At 54.0% G+C, this 22,172-nt stretch overlaps 1 protein-coding gene across 3 annotated transcripts in view; it reads left to right on the top strand.

The window, feature by feature from the left end:
* The window catches only part of LOC147124941 (connector enhancer of kinase suppressor of ras 2), a 1,271,510-nt gene that overhangs the window by 1,222,391 nt on the left and 26,947 nt on the right, over nucleotides 1–22,172 (top strand). For 2 of the 3 annotated variants that reach the window (XM_085995047.1, XM_085995029.1), the window contains 3 exons: nucleotides 1,816–1,916; nucleotides 2,903–3,416; nucleotides 18,179–18,378. In XM_085995047.1, coding sequence (XP_085851173.1) covers nucleotides 1,816–1,916; nucleotides 2,903–3,416; nucleotides 18,179–18,378 — 815 coding nt within the window. Of the gene's footprint in view, nucleotides 1–1,815; nucleotides 1,917–2,902; nucleotides 3,417–16,851; nucleotides 17,475–18,178; nucleotides 18,379–22,172 lie in introns of those variants that run through there. The other variant, XM_085995038.1, reaches the window with a different exon arrangement.

Genomic DNA, 22,172 nt, shown 5'->3' with positions numbered 1-22,172 from the left:
GGGTCGGGGGCTTCCCGCGGGTGTAAGCCCCCGACCTGCACTTACCTTGCGCGCCGGCAGTTGAGCTGTAGGGCCCCGTGGAATTCCACTCCGGGGCCTGGCCCAGCTGCCGGCGTGCAGTGCTGGCGTGTCCCAGGGGCGTAGTTAGTGCGATGCGTCCCCTGGGATCACGTGAGCCATGGGCAGCCAATCGGAGGAGGGAAAAGCCCATTCATAAGATTGCCAGGTAGACCTGTCAAAACTTATAAATACTACGGGCCCAAAATAGCAGTAAACCGTCAAATAATTTTTTTTTTAAATCACACTTTTTAAATAAACTATAAATTACATTAAATAACTATTTTAAACAATAATTTAAATTTTTGAAAAAAATAATTTTATAACGGGCTAAAAATAAACTTACCTTGCTTTAAAGTATTTAAAAATAATAAACCTGTGGAAAAAATGTTTTAATTTTAATTAATTGACCACTTACCTTGCAAAAAGCAGGCCTTACGCCTGCTTTTTAAATGTGTAAATCCTGCAGGCTTACCCTCCTGGGAAAACCTGTAAAAAAAAACCTAAGTTCAAAGCGCACGCGCATCCTCCCCTGCGCACGCGTTCGACCTCTGAACCCCTTCGTTCAGAGGATCGGAAGTGCCGGTTTCCCGCGCATGCGCAGTGCATGCAGAAAACCGGCAATTCCATTCGGCCTACGGGTGAGTACCCCGTGCGTACTCACCCGTGGAGACCCGAATTTCTGGGCCAGTCTGTGACTTTGAGACGTATTGACATTTGGGGTAATGTTGTGAATGCACCCTCCCAGTGTGGAATGGAGCCGGGCGTTGTTATGTCCAAATAAACACTCAAGTTGGTGGGATATTAACAAACAGCTTTTATTTCCAGATCCTCTAGAATTTTCCATCAAAGAATAACAAAGGGATACATGACAGGTGTAATCGCTACAATGTATTTACTCGCATCAGGGGGCCATCTAGTGTTCAGTTAACAATCTGCAGGTACCATACATATCGGGAGCGATTTTCACGGGTAGAAAATTGAGAATGCTGCCCAACCCTCGATGGGCAAGTTTCTGCACAAGAAGCGTGTAAATTCATAAAATTAGCCTTCCTATCATTTGAATTATGTTTCACAACCAGTTTTTCCCCCCCCAGAGTTAACTCTAATACAGGGGAAGGGAGAAAGGGGGGCAGGGGGATTTCCTCTGCTGTACAATTATGTGACTGAATTGTCAATCTGTTCTTTACAAGCATCTTAATGGTTTAGCCATACAAATCTTGCCCTAGAGTCACCAGTGAAGACCAAAGCCTTTCTTTCTGCATGGTATATCATTCAAATATAAATAAAATGTGTGGAGGCCCCAGGGACCAGATTTTGGATGTGCTCCTCCGTATAAGCATTAATACTGGAACAAGAGCTGGCACCATTCAAATGGCAAGTTCACCCCTCAGTGGAGAGCTTCCAGTGGTAGTAATTAGGTTTTCTGAAATAACTTCATAAATAAACACATTTACAGTAAACACTTGGACAAACAGTGGACAGTCATTACCTTATGTGTAAAGGATTAGATATTTTTTTGATCATGCAGCCTAGTTGGTCAACTGAGGAGGAACTAAGATTGCAATTCCTCCTGACTAAAAAGAACAGGAGAATGTTTGTTTCCTCTGTAATGAATGGCCCAGGAACAAAATCGCACTCTCAGAGATTGCGTCTTTCAAAGCCGTGCATTCCTGTCATTATGGGCCCTAATGGGGCTTCACAAAAAGATTTTAAGTCAGGAGTAATTTTTAATAAGGTGTTTTTATTCCACTTCAGACTACTGGAGTGAAAGTGACCAAGAGGATGCAAATGATTCCTTAACTGTGAAAGCGGAGGGTCCTTCAGCTGTGTGCGACACATATCCCCGGACACCATCAGTAAGTATCGGAACGCAGCCTTGTCATTGCTGTTTGCGGTATTAGCTCTCAAACACCTCGTACTCTCGTATGGTATTCGTCAGTACAGCACTGGAGTGTCAGCCTAGATTATGTGCTGAAGTCTTGGAGTGGGGCTTGAACCCACAACCTTCTGACTCAGAGGTGAGGGTGCTACCAACTGAGCCACCTGAAAAACCAAGAGTGATCAAACTTAATTTAAATGGATTGATGCCTCTCCTAGGATAGCTGACAGAGGGATTTATTTAACATAATTGGCAAAAGAACCAGAGGGGAAATGAGGAGATTTTTTTTGACGCAGCGAGTTGTTATGATCTGGAATGCAGTGAGCAGATTCAGTAGTAACTTTCAAAAGGGATTTGGATATATACTTGAAAAGGAAAAATGTGCAGGGCTATGGGAAAAGATTAGGGAAGTGGGACTAATTGGATAGCTCTTTCAAAGAGCCGGCACGAACACAATGGGCCAAATGGCGGCCTCCTGTGCTGTATTATGCTATGATTTTGTGATTCATACAACAAAAATGACAACCTGCATTTATATAGCACCTTTAACATAGTAAAACGTCTTAAGGTGCTTCACAAGAGCGATTATCAAACAAAATTTGACACTGAACCACATAAGGAGATATTAGGACAGGTGACCAAAAGCTTGGTCAAAGAGATAGGTTTTAAGGAGCATCTTAAAGGAGGAGAGAGGTGGAGAGGTTTAGGGAGGGAATTCCAGAGCTTAGGACTTAGGCAGCTGACGGCACGGCCGTCAAAGGTACAGCAAAGAAAATCAGGGATACGCAAGAGGCCAGAATTGGAGGAGCGCAGAGACCTCGGAGGGTTGTAGGGCTGGAGGGGGATTTGTTAATATCATAAACAGCAATTTTCAGGCTTATATTTATAAAAATTCATACATCTATTGCTGATAATGATTTATTATTTCACCACAGGCTAATTGCTTCTGTCCCTTTTCTGTAGGTTAATTCTTCAAGTCCCTTCCCAGAACCTAAGCATGGGCGGCATTTCTCAAGTGAGTCAACATACTCACATTCATCTGCTGAGGATTCACGACACGATGCGTCAGGAAGTACACATTCATCCGGCTGTAGATCTTCATACAGGGAGAGGCGGTCGTGGCAGGACCTGATTGAAACCCCTCTAACCAGTTCAGGGCTGCACTTCCTGCAGACTGTCCCTCCAGAAACGGATTATATCCCAGTTAGAACAGGACTAATGTCCCCCGAAAGGAGACGGCAGGCAACGTTGCCCGTTCAGAGACGCCACAACCATGACCGTGATGGGCCTTTTCCATTGGTGGAGTGTGAACGAGGACCTGGATCTCACAGTAGAGGATGTAAACAACGCAGCCAAAGCCTACCAAGGAATAGGGAAGCGAGAATGAAAGGGCACGTGCTCCCTCCCGGACTCGCTGAGGAGAGGTCTGAGGATGATGAGGTCCAAGGCATCAAGCAAAATGGAGCAAATAAACAAGGTTGGTATGAGCAACGTTTTTCATACATAGCGTAAAATTTATGGATAAAGCGATTGGAGAGTATTGAATGTGACTGGAATTTATTTCATTGAAGAAAGAACTTGCTTTTATGATATCACCTACGGCAAGGTCCCACAAACAGCTGTTGAGATAAATGACCAACTAAATGGTTTTGGTGTTTTTGGATAGGGGAGAAATGTTGGCCAGAACACTGGATGATCTCTCTGCTCTTCTTCCAATAGTGGCATGACCACCTGACCAGGCAGATGGTCTCGAATTAATGTCTCATCCAAATGACAGCATTGGAGCGCCCTCCTCAGTACTGCACTGAAGTGTCAGCCTAGATTATATGCTAAAGTCTTGGTGTATTGCTTGAACCCATGATATTCTGACTCAGCGGGCACGACCACTGAGCCGAGGCTGACATTAGAAATATCTAAAAAAATCAGGAATGACCAAATCAGGAGGCAGTTACCTCCATTCTCTGTTGTGGCCTCCATTTTGTATTCTGTAGTTTATCACTGAGTATTTGGTTTATATAACACATATATCATAGTTCACGGGATGCTTTACTAACCCCAGTGTGCTGCCTCTCACCTTACTCCAGAAATGAGTGGCTTTCATCTGCAAAACTCCCTTAGTAACAATAAAGAACTCTGACCTTAGGTCAGGACAGGAAGTGAGCCATAGGGCTTGAATGAGAACAAAAATATGGAAATCAGGTCAATGCTTATGTATACACATGGTTCAGGCACTGCACGCAATTCAAACCTGCCATTAACTGCCTCAGATCTGTACAACACCCGAGTTCTGGTTTTAAAGAAGGCTTGAAAATTCCTGGTCTTCCTGGGTTGAATTTTCCACACTTGGCACATGGAGCATATTGGGAATTCAGGCTCAAAGGTCAGCATATCTCGCATGATCTTTGGAATTCTCTGCCCCAGACGGCTGTGAACGCTGCGTCGTTGAGTATATTCAAGGCTGAGATAGATAGATTTTTGTACCCTAGGGGAATCAAGAGATATGGAGATCAGGCAGGAAAGTGGAGTTGAGGTCGATGATCAGCCATGATCTTATTGAATGGCGGAGCAGGCTCGAGGGGCCGTATGGCCTACTCCTGCTCCTATTTCTTACGTTCTTATGATCTGCTTTCTATTTACAGTGCATTCACACTATAGGCACAAAAATAATCAAAAAAGCTAATCGAGTATTGGCCTTTATCCCAAGGGGGCTGGAATACAAAAAGGAGGAATTAATGCTTCAGTTGTACAGATCCTTGATCAGACCCCATCTGTAGTACCGTGTTGAGTTCTGGCACTGAACCTCAGGAAATGATACATTGGCCTTGGAGTGGGTACAGCGCAGATTCACCAGAAAGATGCCAGAGTTTATAGGGTTTAATTGTGAGGACAGGCTGCATAACCTGGGATTGTCTTCCTTTAAGTTTAGAAGATTGAGGGATATCACGGATCTACATGAGGTGTGTAAAATGATTAAGGGATTTGATAGGGAAGAAACGGAGAAACTATTTCCTCTGCTGAGAGAATCCAGAAAAAAGGGGCACAATCTTAAAATTGGAGTTAGGCCGTTCAGGAGTGAAAGCAGGAAACACTATTTCACACAAAGGATAGTGGAAATCTGGAACTTTCTCCTCAAATGCTGTAGAAGCTGAGGGTTAATTGAAATTTTCAAGACTGAGATTGATGGATTCTTATTGGGTAAGGATATTAAGGGCTATGGAGCAAAGGCGGGTAAATGGAGTTGGAAGTACAGATCAGCCATGATCTAATAGAATGGTGGTACAGGCTTGAGGGGCTGAATGGCCTAGTCCAATGTGAGTTTAACATTAGTGCAAAGCAGTTTAGGCTTGTGTCATGTAAATCGGTGTTAAGGTCCTAACTGCCTCTGAAGCAAAGCGGAGTGAGGATCCCTTCTCCAGCGAGTCTCACTCAGCTGAGCTCTGGTGTCAGGTGGGGCCATGTCTCCGGTTTCAGGCTGCATTTACACGATAACTGCAGTGTCAGTACAGAGTGAAAGCACTTTGCACCACCATTGTTGTCGTATGAATGCACCCTAAACTTAATGGACACACTGACCTCCACGCCTGCAATTCCCGACACATGCTCCTGTCGTACAGTAGCACTAATTTGTGTCAAATCTATCCCAATATTGAGTAACAAAGTTAAACTTTCAGGTTGGCCTCGAACCAGGTGGCCTTAGCTCCCATCAGAAACAGGTGGGAACCTTGTGAATATATGTTAATTAGGGTCAGGTGACTTATTTACAACTCCTAAAGCCACTTTCACCTCTTCCCACTGGATTACCACCAGTTCCAGCTCCCGCCCACCAAACATGGCCGGTAGAAGTCGGTAGGCGGTCATTTTGAGTGGCCATTAAAGGGCTCCTCGGCTGTAGTCGGGGAAAGTTGGGCACGGGTTTAGCAGCCCTTTTTATATCGCCCACCGCCCGCTGCCAGGTTTGTGCTCCACGTTCCCCATTCAGTGAGCTCACAGTCTTTGGACCCCCTCAGGGATGGGAGTGAAAATCAGAACTCCAAGCTGCCCTCTCTCAACTCCTGTTGGTGGAAGATTGACAGATCCTTTGGATGAGGTCCCTCACCCGCTATCTTGGCCAAGGGTTGGCATGGGAGGGGAGGAGGAGGAGAGGAGAGAAAGGATTTTCTTCAACAGGCCAGGAGGAAAAGGTTGATGCTTCCAATATTTTAGTGAAGTTCTGCCCTGTCATATTGCCAGTTTTATCCGGTTAGACATTTTAATAGGCCTGCAAATAAGAGAGAACACAGTAGGAAAATGACCATGAAAGCCGCCGGAATTTCATAAAACCTCAACTTGTTCACTAAAGTCCTTCAGGGATAGTAACTCTCATCTCACATTAGCCCTCTGAAGTGGCTATCGGAGAAGACCCACCACCACCTTTTCAGGACAACGAGGGATGGGCAATAAATGCGGCCTTGCCAGGGCTGCCCACATCCCCATATCATCATCAGTGTTTTACTGACCAAATTCACCACTACAAACTTTACAGTTTAATTACAAACAAACCTAAAAGCCCAAAGGAACACAATGCCAGCTGCAGCACAAACTTACCCTAGCGGCAATCATATTTATTGTTCTTGTTTCCCTTTTCGTTTCCCCAGCTGAGAGACCGAGTCAGCATTACTCCCAGCCTCTGAGACCCTGCCTCTGGTTGTCCCTCCCTACTCTCGTCACCTCTCCCCATCACTCAGATCTAGAAGTGATAATGGGGGGAAATGGCTGGAGCAAACTCCTGGCGCACCCATTCCAGTGAATTGCTTCACCATCTTGCCCCAGCACACCTTTTGAAAAGGGCTGTTTCAGAAACTAAGCCTGAAAACTTGCTAATATGAAAGCATCATCCTACTAAGCACGTTGGGTAGAGAGTCAGTGTATCTCTTACACAACAGAGTCCACAGATTACACAGCGTGCACACATTATCAATAGTAGAAGGATAGTGCTACCTTGCACAGAAACAGCCACTTCTGAATAGTCAGTAAAGTCTTGCATTTAGCCTCTGTCCATTTTACTTGATAGTGTCAGACGTATAAAGAAAAGAGAAAGAAAACCAGTTGTTTCCTGCTGTTTTTTCTGACCTTGTTAACATGGCACTGTCCAAGAGCAGGTGCCAGAGATTTATTAGCAGCTGCCAATCTACGGAACTTCCATTAGCCACTTCTGCACAGGGAGTACCTGAGCAGAGGGCCTTAAAGATACAGGTCCATCATAGCAGTTGAACATCACAACCCTGCCACAAGTGCTAGACTAGTGCAAGGTTCACACTTCAGCAATGAATCTCGTTCCCTCGTGGTCTTGATGGCACTGGCTGTTTTTGGCTAAAATCCAGGAACAAGCCTAAAACTTCCCAATGGTGCACCTTTAAAAAATGAATACACTGAGTATGTGCAAACTGGAGTCACCATACGGCGATAATTATAACCTAGCCCACCCAGCAGGAAACTAACATGATCAGATCAGACGCCCATTTTACACCCCACCCGAGGTTTTAAGTAGGTTCACGGACTCCCAGGCCGCCTGCCTTTTCTGCGGCCTGGAGGAGTCCATGTTCCATGTTTATATGGAGTGTGAGAGGTTGCAGCCCCTCTTCCATTATTTGAACGGGCTGCTCCTCGATTTTTGGCTTCACTTCAGTCCTATGCTCCTGATCTTTGGTCACTCGGTGCGGAGGGGAGTGGGCAGATCGGCGAACCTCCTCGCAGGATTGCTCCTGGGCCTGGCCAAAGTGGCCATCAACTGGTCCAGGCAGCGGGTGGTCGAGGGGGTCGTTCGGCCCGACTGCCTGCCTCTCTTCAGAGGCCACATTAACGCCCGGGTGGCCTTGGAGATGGAGCACGCGGTGTCCGCCGGCACGCTCGAGGCCTTCCGCGACCAGTGGGCATCGCAGGGACTGGAGTGCATCATCACAACCGGTAATCGAATTTTAATTTAATTTATTAAGTTTCCTTTAATGTTTTAAGTTAAGTTACAGTTTATTTATTAGCATAAAAGAGTACACCCCACCCGATTTTACTTCCCAATCAATCAGTGGAAAGTTAAATCGGACAGGTGATCTGATCATGTCAGTTTCCTACCAGGCGGATTAGATTCAAACGATCTCTGTATATATTTCATTGTCACTTAACTGAGCAGTCATCTTCAAAGCATCTTCAGTGTAGCTGAATAATTACAGCTCAGCAAACTGATTACTTTTTTTAAATTGGTTAATTTGTGGCAGTGACTCCAGTCTCCGGCAGTAAGAGGTGAATGTAGCGGTATAAGTCTTTCAGTAAGTGCAATGAGCTGGTGTAGGGTTCCACTTCAATCATTTCTGACCATAGAAATCTTGGACAGTGAGGAGTGAAAGTGAAAATGTTAATGAATACTGAATTCAATTGTATTGACCAGAATCAAGGCAGCTGTTTTGTCATTTTCAGGGGCGACAAAATGGAAGCCTGGGGAGTGATCCCCAAATTACTGGAAACAATCCCAGGATCCCTTGTAAAAAGAAACTGACATTTACTCATTGGGGTCTATTTTCTGAGACAGAGCTCACTGCGGTCGATGAGAGGGCAGATCAATCAGGTGTGGAGGTTGGTGCGCCAAATTCACGAGCCTCCTGATCCTCTGATGGTTCAACTAAAATCAGGAGGAATGAGAATCAGGCGCTGAGTCCTCCACACTCGATCTGCCATCCCAGCCGAGTGAGGGTCCCTCCCGCCCAGTGAGAGAGTGAGGGGCTCCCCCGCCCAGTGAGTGAGGGGCTCCCCCGCCCAGTGAGTGAGGGGCTCCCCCGCCCAGTGAGTGAGGGGCTCGCCCGCCCAGTGAGTGAGGGGCTCCCCCGCCCAGTGAGTGAGGGGCTCGCCCGCCCAGTGAGTGAGGGGCTCGCCCGCCCAGTGAGTGAGGGGCTCCCCCGCCCAGTGAGTGAGGGGCTCCCCCGCCCAGTGAGTGAGGGGCTCGCCCGCCCAGTGAGTGAGGGGCTCGCCCGCCCAGTGAGTGAGGGGCTCCCCCGCCCAGTGAGTGAGGGGCTCCCCCGCCCAGTGAGTGAGGGGCTCCCCCACCCAGTGAGTGAGGGGCTCCCCCGCCCAGTGAGTGAGGGGCTCCCCCGCCCAGTGAGTGAGGGGCTCCCCCGCCCAGTGAGTGAGTGAGGGGCTCCCCCGCCCAGTGAGTGAGTGAGGGGCTCCCCCGCCCAGTGAGTGAGTGAGTGGCTCCCCCGCCCAGTGAGTGAGTGAGGGGCTCCCCCGCCCAGTGAGTGAGTGAGGGGCTCCCCCGCCCAGTGAGTGAGTGAGGGGCTCCCCCGCCCAGTGAGTGAGGGGCTCCCCCGCCCAGTGAGTGAGTGAGGGGCTCCCCCGCCCAGTGAGTGAGGGGCTCCCCCGCCCAGTGAGTGAGTGAGGGGCTTCCCCGCCCAGTGAGTGAGGGGCTCCCCCGCCCAGTGAGTGAGTGAGGGGCCCTCCCGCCCAGTGAGTGAGTGAGGGGCTCCCCCGCCCAGTGAGTGAGGGGCTCCCCCGACCAGTGAGTGAGGGGCTCCCCCGCCCAGTGAGTGAGGGGCTCCCCCGCCGAGAGAGTGAGCGGCTCCCCCGCCCAGTGAGTGAGTGAGGGGCCCTCCCGCCCAGTGACTGAGTGAGGGGCTCCCCCGCCCAGTGAATGAGTGAGGGGCCCCCCCACCCAGTGAGTGAGGGGCTCCCCCGCCCAGTGAGTGAGTGAGGGGCCCTCCCGCCCAGTGAGTGAGTGAGGGGTTCCCCCGCCCAGTGAGTGAGTGAGGGGCCCCCCCGCCCAGTGAGTGAGTGGCTCCCCCGCCCAGTGAGTGAGGGGCCCCCCGCCCAGTGAGAGAGTGAGGGGCCCCCCCGCCCAGTGAGTGAGGGGCCCTCCCGCCCAGTGAGTGAGTGAGGGGCCCCCGCGCCCAGTGAGTGAGTGGCTCCCCCGCCCAGTGAGTGAGGGGCTGCACTGCCGAGTGAGTGACTGAGGGGCCCTCCCGCCCAGTGAGTGAGTGAGGAGTTCCCCCGCCCAGTGAGTGAGTGAGGGGCTCCCCCACCCGGTGAGTGAGGGGCTCCCCCGCCCGGTGAGTGAGGGGCTCCCCCGCCCGGTGAGTGAGGGGCTCCCCCGCCCGGTGAGTGAGGGGCTCCCCCGCCCGGTGAGTGAGGGGCTCCCCCGCCCGGTGAGTGAGGGGCTCCCCCGCCCGGTGAGTGAGGGGCTCCCCCGCCCGGTGAGTGAGGGGCTCCCCCGCCCAGTGAGTGAGTGAGGGGCCCCCCCGCCCAGTGAGTGAGTGAGGGGCTCGCCGCCCAGTGAGTGAGTGAGGGGCTCCCCGCCCAGTGAGTGAGTGAGGGGCTGCACTGCCGAGTGAGTGAGTGAGGGGCCCTCCCGCCCAGTGAGTGAGTGATGGGTTCCCCTGCCCAGTGAGTGAGTGAGGGGCTGCCCCGCCCCGTGAGTGAGTGAGGGGCTCCCCTGCCCAGTGAGTGAGTGAGGGGCCCCCCCGCCTAGTGAGTGAGGGGCCCCCCCGCCCAGTGAGTGAGGGGCTCTCCCGCCCAGTGAGTGAGGGGCTCCCCCGCCCAGTGAGTGAGGGGCCCTCCCGCCCAGTGAGTGAGGGGCCCTCCCCCGCCCAGTGAGTGAGGGGCCCTCCCCCGCCCAGTGAGTGAGGGGCCCTCCCCCGCCCAGTGAGTGAGTGAGGGGCTCCCCCGCCCAGTGAGGGCGTGAGGGGCTCCCCCGCCCAGTGAGTGAGTGAGGGCTCCCCCGCCCAGTGAGTGCGTGAGGGGCTCCCCCGCCCAGTGAGTGAGTGAGGGGCCCTCCCCCGCCCAGTGAGTGAGGGGCCCTCCCCCGCCCAGTGAGTGAGTGAGGGGCTCCCCCGCCCAGTGAGTGAGTGAGGGGCTCCCCCGCCCAGTGAGTGAGTGAGGGGCTCCCCCGCCCAGTGAGTGAGTGAGGGGCTCCCCCGCCCAGTGAGTGAGTGAGGGGCTCCCCCGCCCAGTGAGTGAGGGGCTCCCCCGCCCAGTGAGTGAGGGTCTCCCCTGCCCAGTGTGTGAGTGAGGGGCTCCCCCGCCCAGTGAGTGAGTGAGGGGCTCCCCGTCCAGTGAGTGAGTGAGGGGCCCTCCCGCCCGGTGAGTGAGGGGCCCTCCCGCCCGGTGAGTGAGGGGCCCTCCCGCCCAGTGAGTGAGTGAGGGGCTCCCCCGCCCAGTGAGGGCGTGAGGGGCTCCCCCGCCCAGTGAGTGAGTGAGGGCTCCCCCGCCCAGTGAGTGCGTGAGGGGCTCCCCCGCCCAGTGAGTGAGTGAGGGCCCCCCCGCCCAGTGAGTGAGTGAGGGGCACCCCCGCCCAGTGAGTGAGTGAGGGGCTCCCCCGCCCAGTGAGTGAGTGAGGGGCTCCCCCGCCCAGTGAGTGAGTGAGGGGCTCCCCCGCCCAGTGAGTGAGTGAGGGGCTCCCCCGCCCAGTGAGTGAGTGAGGGGCTCCCCCGCCCAGTGAGTGAGTGAGGGGCTCCCCCGCCCAGTGAGTGAGTGAGGGGCTCCCCCGCCCAGTGAGTGAGTGAGGGGCTCCCCCGCCCAGTGAGTGAGTGAGGGGCCCCCCCGCCCAGTGAGTGAGTGAGGGGCTCCCCCGCCCAGTGAGTGAGTGAGGGGCCCCCCCGCCCAGTGAGTGAGTGAGGGGCTCCCCCGCCCAGTGAGTGAGTGAGGGGCCCCCCTGCCCAGTGATTGAGCGAGGGGCTCCCCCGCCCAGTGAGTGAGCGAGGGGCCCCCCCGCCCAGTGAGTGAGCGAGGGGCCCCCCCGCCCAGTGAGTGAGCGAGGGGCTCCCCCGCCCAGTGAGTGAGCGAGGGGCCCCCCCGCCCAGTGAGTGAGCGAGGGGCTCCCCCGCCCAGTGAGTGAGCGAGGGGCCCCCCCGCCCAGTGAGTGAGCGAGGGGCTCCCCCGCCCAGTGAGTGAGCGAGGGGCCCCCCCGCCCAGTGAGTGAGCGAGGGGCTCCCCCGCCCAGTGAGTGAGCGAGGGGCCCCCCCCGCCCAGTGAGTGAGCGAGGGGCTCCCCCGCCCAGTGAGTGAGCGAGGGGCCCCCCCGCCCAGTGAGTGAGCGAGGGGCTCCCCCGCCCAGTGAGTGAGCGAGGGGCTCCCCCGCCCAGTGAGTGAGCGAGGGGCCCCCCCGCCCAGTGAGTGAGCGAGGGGCTCCCCCGCCCAGTGAGTGAGCGAGGGGCCCCCCCGCCCAGTGAGTGAGCGAGGGGCTCCCCCGCCCAGTGAGTGAGCGAGGGGCTCCCCCGCCCAGTGAGTGAGCGAGGGGCCCCCCCGCTCAGTGAGTGAGCGAGGGGCCCCCCCGCCCAGTGAGTGAGCGAGGGGCCCCCCCGCCCAGTGAGTGAGCGAGGGGCCCCCCCGCCCAGTGAGTGAGCGAGGGGCCCCCCCGCCCAGTGAGTGAGCGAGGGGCCCCCCCGCCCAGTGAGTGAGCGAGGGGCCCCCCCGCCCAGTGAGTGAGCGAGGGGCTCCCCCGCCCAGTGAGTGAGCGAGGGGCTCCCCCGCCCAGTGAGTGAGCGAGGGGCCCCCCCGCCCAGTGAGTGAGCGAGGGGCTCCCCCGCCCAGTGAGTGAGCGAGGGGCTCCCCCGCCCAGTGAGTGAGCGAGGGGCTCCCCCGCCCACTGAGTGAGCGAGGGGCTCCCCCGCCCACTGAGTGAGCGAGGGGCTCCCCCGCCCACTGAGTGAGCGAGGGGCTCCCCCGCCCACTGAGTGAGCGAGGGGCTCCCCCGCCCACTGAGTGAGCGAGGGGCTCCCCCGCCCACTGAGTGAGCGAGGGGCTCCCCCGCCCACTGAGTGAGCGAGGGGCTCCCCCGCCCACTGAGTGAGCGAGGGGCTCCCCCGCCCACTGAGTGAGCGAGGGGCTCCCCCGCCCACTGAGTGAGCGAGGGGCTCCCCCGCCCAGTGAGTGATTGAGGGGCACCCCCGCCCAGTGAGTGAGCGAGGGGCACCCCCGCCCAGTGAGTGAGTGAGGGGCTCCCCCGCCCAGTGAGTGCGCGAGGGGCTCCCCCGCCCAGTGAGTGAGTGAGGGGCTCCCCCGCCCAGTGAGTGAGTGAGGGGCCCCCCCGCCCAGTGAGTGAGTGAGGGGCTCCCCCGCCCAGTGAGTGAGTGAGGGGCTCCCCCGCCCAGTGAGTGAGTGAGGGGCACCCCCGCCCAGTGAGTGAGTGAGGGGCTCCCCCGCCCAGTGAGTGCGTGAGGGGCTCCCCCGCCCAGTGAGTGAGTGAGGGGCTCCCCCGCCCAGTGAGTGAGTGAGGGGCTCCCCCGCCCAGTGAGTGAGTGAGGGGCTCCCCCGCCCAGTGAGTGCGTGAGGGGCCCCCCCGCCCAGTGAGTGCGTGAGGGGCCCCCCCGCCCAGTGAGTGAGTGAGGGGCCCCCCCGCCCAGTGAGTGAGTGAGGGGCCCCCCCGCCCAGTGAGTGAGTGAGGGGCCCCCCCGCCCAGTGAGTGCGTGAGGGGCCCCCCCGCCCAGTGAGTGAGTGAGGGGCCCCCCCGCCCAGTGAGTGCATGAGGGGCCCTCCCGCCCAGTGAGAGAGTGAGGGGCCCTCCCGCCCAGCGAGTGAGGGGCCCTCCCGCCCTGCGAGTGAGGGGCCCTCCCGCCCAGTGAGCGAGTGAGGGGCCCCCCCGCCCAGCGAGTGAGGGGCCCTCCCGCCCAGTGAGAGAGTGAGGGGCCCTCCCGCCCAGCGAGTGAGGGGCCCTCCCGCCCAGCGAGTGAGGGGCCCTCCCGCCCAGTGAGAGAGTGAGGGGCCCTCCCGCCCAGCGAGTGAGGGGCCCTCCCGCCCAGTGAGAGAGTGAGGGGCCCTCCCGCCCAGCGAGTGAGGGGCCCTCCCGCCCAGTGAGAGAGTGAGGGGCTCCCCCGCCCAGCGAGTGAGGGGCCCTCCTGCCCAGCGAGTGAGGGGCCCTCCCGCCCAGCGAGTGAGGGGCCCTCCCGCCCAGCGAGTGAGGGGCCCTCCCGCCCAGCGAGTGAGGGGCCCTCCCGCCCAGCGAGTGCGGGGCCCTCCCGCCCAGCGAGAGAGTGATGGGCTCCCCCGCCCAGTGAGTGAGTGAGGGGCTCCCCCGCCCAGTGAGTGAGTGAGGGGCTCCCCCGCCCAGTGAGTGAGTGAGGGGCTCCCCCGCCCAGTGAGTGAGTGAGGGGCTCCCCCGCCCAGTGAGTGAGTGAGGGGCTCCCCCGCCCAGTGAGTGAGTGAGGGGCTCCCCCGCCCAGTGAGTGAGTGAGGGGCCCTCCGCCCAGTGAGTGAGTGAGGGGCTCCCCCGCCCAGTGAGTGAGTGAGGGGCTCCCCCGCCCAGTGAGTGAGTGAGGGGCTCCCCCGCCCAGTGAGTGAGTGAGGGGCTCCCCCGCCCAGTGAGTGAGTGAGGGGCCCTCCCGCCCAGTGAGTGAGTGAGGGACCCTCCCGCCCAACGAGTGAGGGGCCCTCCCGCCCAGCGAGTGAGGGGCCCTCCCGCCCAGTGAGAGAGTGAGGGGCGCTCCCGCCCAGCGAGTGAGGGGCCCTCCCGCCCAGTGAGAGAGTGAGGGGCCCTCCCGCCCAGCGAGTGAGGGGCCCTCCCGCCCAGTGAGAGAGTGAGGGGCCCTCCCGCCCAGCGAGTGAGGGGCCCTCCCGCCCAGCGAGTGAGGGGCCCTCCCGCCCAGTGAGAGAGTGAGGGGCCCTCCCGCCCAGCGAGTGAGGGGCCCTCCCGCCCAGCGAGTGAGGGGCCCTCCCGCCCAGCGAGTGAGGGGCCCTCCCGCCCAGCGAGTGAGGGGCCCTCCCGCCCAGCGAGTGAGGGGCCATCCCGCCCAGTGAGAGAGTGAAGGGCCCTCCCGTCCAGTGAGAGAGTGAGGGGCCCTCCCGCCCAGTGAGAGAGTGAGGGGCTCCCCCGCCCAGCGAGTGAGGGGCCCTCCCGCCCAGCGAGTGAGGGGCCCTCCCGCCCAGCGAGTGAGGGGCCCTCCCGCCCAGCGAGTGAGGGGCCCTCCCGCCCAGCGAGTGAGGGGCCCTCCCGCCCAGCGAGTGCGGGGCCCTCCCACCCAGCGAGAGAGTGATGGGCTCCCCCGCCCAGTGAGTGAGTGAGGGGCTCCCCCGCCCAGTGAGTGAGTGAGGGGCTCCCCCGCCCAGTGAGTGAGTGAGGGGCTCCCCCGCCCAGTGAGTGAGTGAGGGGCTCCCCCGCCCAGTGAGTGGGTGAGGGGCACCCCCGCCAAGTGAGTGAGTGAGGGGCTCCCCCGCCCAGTGAGTGAGTGAGGGGCTCCCCCGCCCAGTGAGTTAGTGAGGGGCCCCCCCGCCCAGTGAGTGAGTGAGGGGCCCCCCCGCCCAGTGAGTGAGTGAGGGGCTCCCCCGCCCAGTGAATGAGTGAGGGGCTCCCCCGCCCAGTGAGTGAGTGAGGGGCCCTCCCGCCCAGTGAGGGAGTGAGGGGCCCTCCCGCCCAGTGAGAGAATGAGGGGCTCCCCCGCCCAGTGAGAGAGTGAGGGGCCCTCCCGCCCAGTGAGAGAGTGAGGGGCTCCCCCGCCCAGGGAGTGAGGGGCCCTCCCGCCCAGCGAGTGAGGGGCCCTCCCGCCCAGCGAGTGAGGGGCCCTCCCGCCCAGCGAGTGAGGGGCCCTCCCGCCCAGCGAGTGCGGGGCCCTCCCGCCCAGCGAGTGCGGGGCCCTCCCGCCCAGTGAGAGAGTGATGGGCTCCCCCGCCCAGTGAGTGAGAGTCCCCACTGCCCAGTGAGTGAGTGAGGGGCCCTTTCGCCCAGTGAGTGAGGGGCCCTTTCGCCCAGTGAGTGAGGGGCCCTCTCGCCCAGTGAGTGAGGGGCCCTCTCGCCCAGTGAGTGAGGGGCCCTCTCGCCCAGTGAGTGAGGGGCCCTCTCGCCCAGTGAGTGAGGGGCCCTCTCGCCCAGTGAGTGAGGGGCCCTCTCGCCCAGTGAGTGAGGGGCCCTCTCGCCCAGTGAGTGAGGGGCCCTCTCGCCCAGTGAGTGAGGGGCCCTCTCGCCCAGTGAGTGAGGGGCCCTCTCGCCCAGTGAGTGAGGGGCCCTCTCGCCCAGTGAGTGAGGGGCCCTCTCGCCCAGTGAGTGAGGGGCCCTCTCGCCCAGTGAGTGAGGGGCCCTCTCGCCCAGTGAGTGAGGGGCCCTCTCGCCCAGTGAGTGAGGGGCCCTCTCGCCCAGTGAGTGAGGGGCCCTCTCGCCCAGTGAGTGAGGGGCCCTCTCGCCCAGTGAGTGAGGGGCCCTCTCGCCCAGTGAGTGAGGGGCCCTCTCGCCCAGTGAGTGAGGGGCCCTCTCGCCCAGTGAGTGAGGGGCCCTCTCGCCCAGTGAGTGAGGGGCCCTCTCGCCCAGTGAGAGTGAGGGGCCCTCTCGCCCAGTGAGAGTGAGGGGCCCTCTCGCCCAGTGAGTGAGGGGCCCTCCCGCCCAGTGAGAGAGTGAGGGGCCCTCTCGCCCAGTGAGTGAGGGGCCCTCCCGCACATTGAGTGAGTGGTCCTCCTGCCCAGTGAGTGAGGGGCCGTGCCGGGAACTCTAACTCACGGAATGATCCCCATTTTGTCTCTGTGAAACAGTGGCCACGATCATAGTATATGTCCTGCAAATAAATCATGCTAGTGGAGATATTACATCTGAAGTTTGTCATTCCTTTTACTTTTGCCCCCACCAAATCCAGTCAATTTACTCAATTTTAGCTGTTGAACGGAACACATTGCATCTTTTAATTGCACTCGTTCTAAGTTTAACGAATCGTGGCAGCTAGTGTTGAATTTCTATCGATAATATAATTTCTATGTGTAAGAATGCGGCTTTAATTTGCTTGAATGGCCCTAGAACGGTAAATCCTACCAGCAAATATCAAGTTTTTTTTGTTTAAAGAAAATAAAACTGCATGTAAATAATGTGCATTACAGATGCTGCAGTTTAATTAATCAGTCATTAATAACCTGCAACTGTTGGTCAGTGAAAGAGCGAGTGTTGCCCCTCTTACTTTAAAAATCCCCTGTTCCCTGTTTCAGGCCGATCAGCAAGGCCGCAGTCACATGACGTAAATCATGTAATCTCGTAAGATTACATTGTTTATGTCTGAAAACAGTGGAAACAGCACAAGAATGGAGAATTTGTAAGGTAAGAGGGAGCAGTGACCGATTCATAATTGTTAAAATGTGTTGTTTGGTCCTACTTTATCCTTATTGTAATCTTAAAAGGTACAGCTTGATTCACCCCATTTGATTTTTTCTTACAACGTGTATACAGTATTTGCAGTGCAATTTTGCAAATGTTTTTATAACTATACTAATATAGATATTGTAAAATGTGTCGAATGGTTTGTAAATGGAAACATGCATTTAAAATACTCAGAATAGATTCATCTAAGATCCATCCACAACATCCCATAATAATATTTATATATATATTGGATGTTGTTTTTGTTGACGATTGTGAATGCGCTATAGTTGCTGTTGGAGAAATTACATTTTAATATTTAATTGGTAAGTCTGCGACTGACTGATGGGCAGCTGTAACAATGAGTATGAACATCATGATGATTGATGCCAGTTACCAAATCTCCTACGCAGTCATTCTCTGACAAAACCTGACTGTATTTATTTAAAAAGTAGCTGCATGCACGGATTTCATTAAGCACAAAGCACTTAGCAGTCCAAAAGAGTGGCTTTAGTTTTAATAGATGGTCGTTAGTCATGCCTCTCTGCAAACTGAAGTCTGTTGATAGATGTAAATTTATTCTGCTTTTTGTAACCAATTTCAATATTGAGATTAGTCTCCAAGTTTTTTTTTAATCAGAGCATTTATTCAGCAAGCAAGCAAAAAAATGTTGTTAATGTTTTATCTTATTATACCAATAATGGATATATAAATTTAGATTTTTTATTCCACATATTTATAATTTTTATTATAAATTAATAAATAATGGCTTGTGGTTTTCCATGGGCTGCTCTGCAAGTGATAGCTTCCCATTTTTGTGTTATATTGCAAATTCTGTTATACTATATGTGGCCTGAAATGTTTGAAGATTGATCGGATTTAATTTCTTTTCAGTTAATGGCGCATCATTCACAGATCAAAACTGTCTCAAGGAGCTCTGCTTTTTTTTTTTACATGAGCCTGCTTGTTGCATTATCATCTTAGGTTCGCTTATAAAAACATTAGGTTCCTAACCACCTCCAAGAAGCCTTACTTTGTAGAAACCTAAAAAAAAATCCGCTCGTATGTTGTTCGTAAGTGTTACCACAAAATACAGGCGAGATTTAAACTTGCATGTTTAAAGTCCAATTTGGTCAGTGCATGTGACAAGATTCAAACGGCTGCAATATTCCCTTCCAGAAAGTACAGCAGAAGACAGAAGATCTACAGATGGGTTGCAGGAGCTGTACAGGTCCCTGGAGCAGGCCAGTCTGTCTGCAATTGGAGAGCAACGCCCTTCCACCAAACAAGAATTCAGAAGGTCATTTATAAAAAGATGTAATGATCCAGTTGTTAATGAAAAGTTGCACCACATTAGGGTGCTGAAGAGTACGTTAAAGGTGAGAAGCAGCATTGTTTACTTGCTCTAAATTCGAAACCTGAAGAACGAGATGCCCACTATTAAAATACATTTTTGATCTCTCCGAACTCCAGTGATCCTTAATATGTGGCACTTTACGTTAGAGAATTAGGTGCCAGAAAATACTGTTGCCTTTAGGAGCTTCAAGGGGGTGTAGCACAGATTCACCAGAATGATACCAGGGCTGAGAGGGTTAAATTATGAGGTCAAGTTACATAAATTTGGCTTGTATTCCCTTCAGTTTTGGAGGTTGAGGGGTGATCTGATCGAAGTATTTGAAATGTTGAAAGGATTCGATAGGGTAGATACAGAGATACTATTTCCTCTGGTGGGGGAATCCAGAACAAGGGGAAATAATCATAAAATTAGAGCTAGGCCATTCAGGAGTGAAATCAGGAAGCACTTCTTCACATAAAGAGTAGTGAAAATCTGGATCTCTCTCCCCCAAAAGGCTGTGGATTATGGATCAATCGGAACTTTCAAGACTGAGATCGATAGATTTTTGTTAGGTGAGGGTATCAAGATGCATGGAGCAAATGCGGGAAAATGGAGATGAGGTGCAGATCAGTCATGACGTCATTGAATGCCAGGTCCTGGGCTGAATGGCCTATTCCTGTTCCGATGAACGCTTAACTCATTTCTGCAACACTCTGCTATTTTAACGGAACCCATTTAAAATAAATAACACTTCTGCTGAAATATGGACAGAGGAACGTCATATGATTGTGTTAGCTGTTGGTTTACTAATAATGGCAGAGGTCATTTCTAGCCTCAAGTTTTTAATACGATCCATTTTGAATCCATCATTTTGTATGCAATGTTCCCCTTAATATTTTGGGGGGTGCATGGCCCCTTTGAGGGCTGTGCGGCCTATTCACAGTTGAGGCTTGGGGAGGTTAGAGGGGACGTCATTTGAATCCCTCACAGGCCCGCACCCGACCCCTTGCCCAAAGAAAGTGCCATATCATAGCTGGGGAACCTAACATGTAGCCTATTCCTTGGCCTCCATCACTGCTGTGGTGTAATTGACTAGTAAGAGCTGTAGATGCTCCTGCAGGAGTGGCTCATCCAGAGGTGATTCACCCAGGACTTTCCCATCCACTCATCCGATCTTTCCTGTGGATGGGGTCTGGTACTTGCCCTGTGCCTCTCGCTATCACTTGGCTGACATCAGAAATTGATTGTGCGGCTTGAGCCTACTTCATACCTTGAATCATTCTTGAGGCAGGTTTTGTTTCTTGCAAGGAAAGCTGAGAGTTGCCTAATGTTTGCAACTGTGCTGTTTCTGACTCCCAGATATAGTGCTGAAGAATCCACATTAGCACAAATACATTTCTAGTTTTCAATCCCTCCCATCATCCAAGATAGGAAATGCCTCAAAAGTAAACAACAGGGTAAATTCAGTCAATTTGCTCTCCCAGTGGGTCGCCTTGCTCAACAGGATTGGAGATTTGGTGCTACAGTGTTTATTTCTATTCATCTCGGGATCTGGGCGTCACTGGCAAGGCCAGCAATTATTGCTCATCCCTGGTTGCCCTGAGCAGGTGGTGGTGGGCCACCTTCTTGAAGCGCAGCAGTAGCACTTTGATACAACTGAGTGACTTGCTAGGCCACTTCAGAGGGAAGTTAACAGTCAATCACATTGGTGTGGGACTCGAGTCACATATAGATAGGCCAGACCAAGTAAGGATGGCAGATTTCCTTCCCTAAAGGACATTAGTGAACCAGTTGAGTGTTTTATGACAATCCAACAGCTTCATGGTCACTTTTACTGATATCAGCTTTTTATTCCTAGAAATTGTGAGCTCAACTCAAGTATCTCAAACTGCCATGATGGCATTTGAACTCGGGTTCATTATTAATCATTATTAGTCCAGGCCTTTACTAGTTATTACTAGTCCAATAACATAACCACTACGTTACTGTACCCATACGGTTATAGCCCTACCTCCAACCCACGCTTCTTTCGAGCAAGGCTCCCTATTGGGAGCGCAGGGTAGATGTATTTACTCGCATTTAACAGTGTTCCTGTGTCTCAGATCTATTCCACCAGTAGGGAGCTTCACAGCTGATCCCAAGAGGGAACCCTGGCTGAGATTTCACCCTCGCCAGCCCAGCCAGCGGTTGGTCAATTGTAACACCCATCCCAGCAGCGATCCTCTGGGGAGATCGGCACTGCAGATGTAAAGGGAATGGGAGAATATTGGCTTTGCATCCTGCAACAGCAGTGAGGGACATTTCAAGGATGGAATCTGCTCTGTAACATTGTCTGTGGTTACTGTCTTAATCTTCAGCTGAAGAATGCAACTTCCCACCCCCACATCCCATCACCCCACTGCAGCAGGTGATTGTAGGCACTTGGAACAGAGCCCGCTGAGCTTGTGCATCTTTACGCTTTGGATTCAAGTCACCTTTAAACGGTTTGCGATTACAGGGACCCACTTTTGTCATGACATTTACTGGCTGTCAGCAAACGACACTATTCTCTTCTCTCAGTGCTCTATTTTAGTGCCTATGTGATGGATAGAATGGACTGAATGAGGCGACTGCTTTGCCCAACAGAGTCACCCAGTGTCCGTACGTACTATAACAGTTAAACCTAATGATGGCAGGCAGTGCCAGAGCAAAATGAAGATGCTCCAGGTAGCCAGAATAGATTTTCTTTTTAACTTAAAAATATTCCTCCATTAAATTGTCAAATTACCTTGGAAGGGATGATCAATGAGTTTTATAATAATTTAAATATTCAGGCTCTGTTTCATTGAAAATCTGTTAGTAGTTTACAAATTTTTAGTAGTTAAATTTATTAAAAAGCAATGGCATGTTGTTTAAAAAAAACAGTAATCAAAAGATATACAGTATCTATTTAATCTGAGGTATTGTGTAAAAGTGTCAGCTTGGCTTAGTTGGTAACAGTCTAACCTCTGAGTCAAAGGGTTCAAGCCCCAGTCCAGAGACTTGAGCACAATGGCCCAGAAATTCGGGTTGGGGGCTTCCCGCGGGTGTAAACCCCCGACCTGCACTTACCTTGCGCGCCGGCAGTTGAGCTCTAGGGCCCCGTGGAATACTGCTCCGGGGCCTGGCCCAGCTGCCGGCGTGCTGTGCTTGCGTGTCCCAGGGGCGTAGTTAGTGCGATGCGTCCCCTGGGATCACGTGAGCCATGGGCAGCCAATCGGAGGAGGGAAAAGCCCATTCATAAGATTGACAGGCAGACCTGTGAAAACTTATGAATACTACGGGCCCCAAAATAGCAGTAAACCTTGAAAGAAATTTTTTTTTAAATCACACTTTTAAAATAAACTATAAATTACATTAAATAACTATTTTAAACAATAATTTAAATTTTTGAAAAAAATAATTTTATAAAAAAACGGGGCTAAAAATAAACTTACCTTGCTTTAAAGTATTTAAAAATAATAAACCTGTGGAAAAAATGTTTTAATTTTAATTAATTGACACTTACCTTGTAAAAAGCAGGCCTTACGCCTGCTTTTTACATGTGTAAATCCTGCAGGCTTAAGCTCGCGTGAAAACCTGCAAAAAAAAAACTAAGTTCAAAGCGCACGCGCAGCCTCCCCTGTGCGCGCGTTCGACCTCTGAACCCCTTCGTTCAGAGGATCAGAAGTGCCGGTTTCCCACGTATGCGCAGCGCATGCAGTAAACCGGCATTTCCATTCGGCCTACGGGTGAGTACCCCGTGCGTACTCACCCATGGAGAGACGAATTTCTGGCCATTATCCAGGCTGACACTTCACTGAAGGAGTGCTGTATTTC

This window comes from Somniosus microcephalus, chromosome 1 (assembly GCF_052327205.1).
Source record: "Somniosus microcephalus isolate GS21.2 chromosome 1, FLI_Smic_1.0, whole genome shotgun sequence".
NCBI lineage: Eukaryota > Metazoa > Chordata > Chondrichthyes > Squaliformes > Somniosidae > Somniosus > Somniosus microcephalus.
The sequence above is the reverse complement of the archived record's forward strand: the minus strand, read 5'-3'. Positions and strand labels throughout refer to the sequence as shown.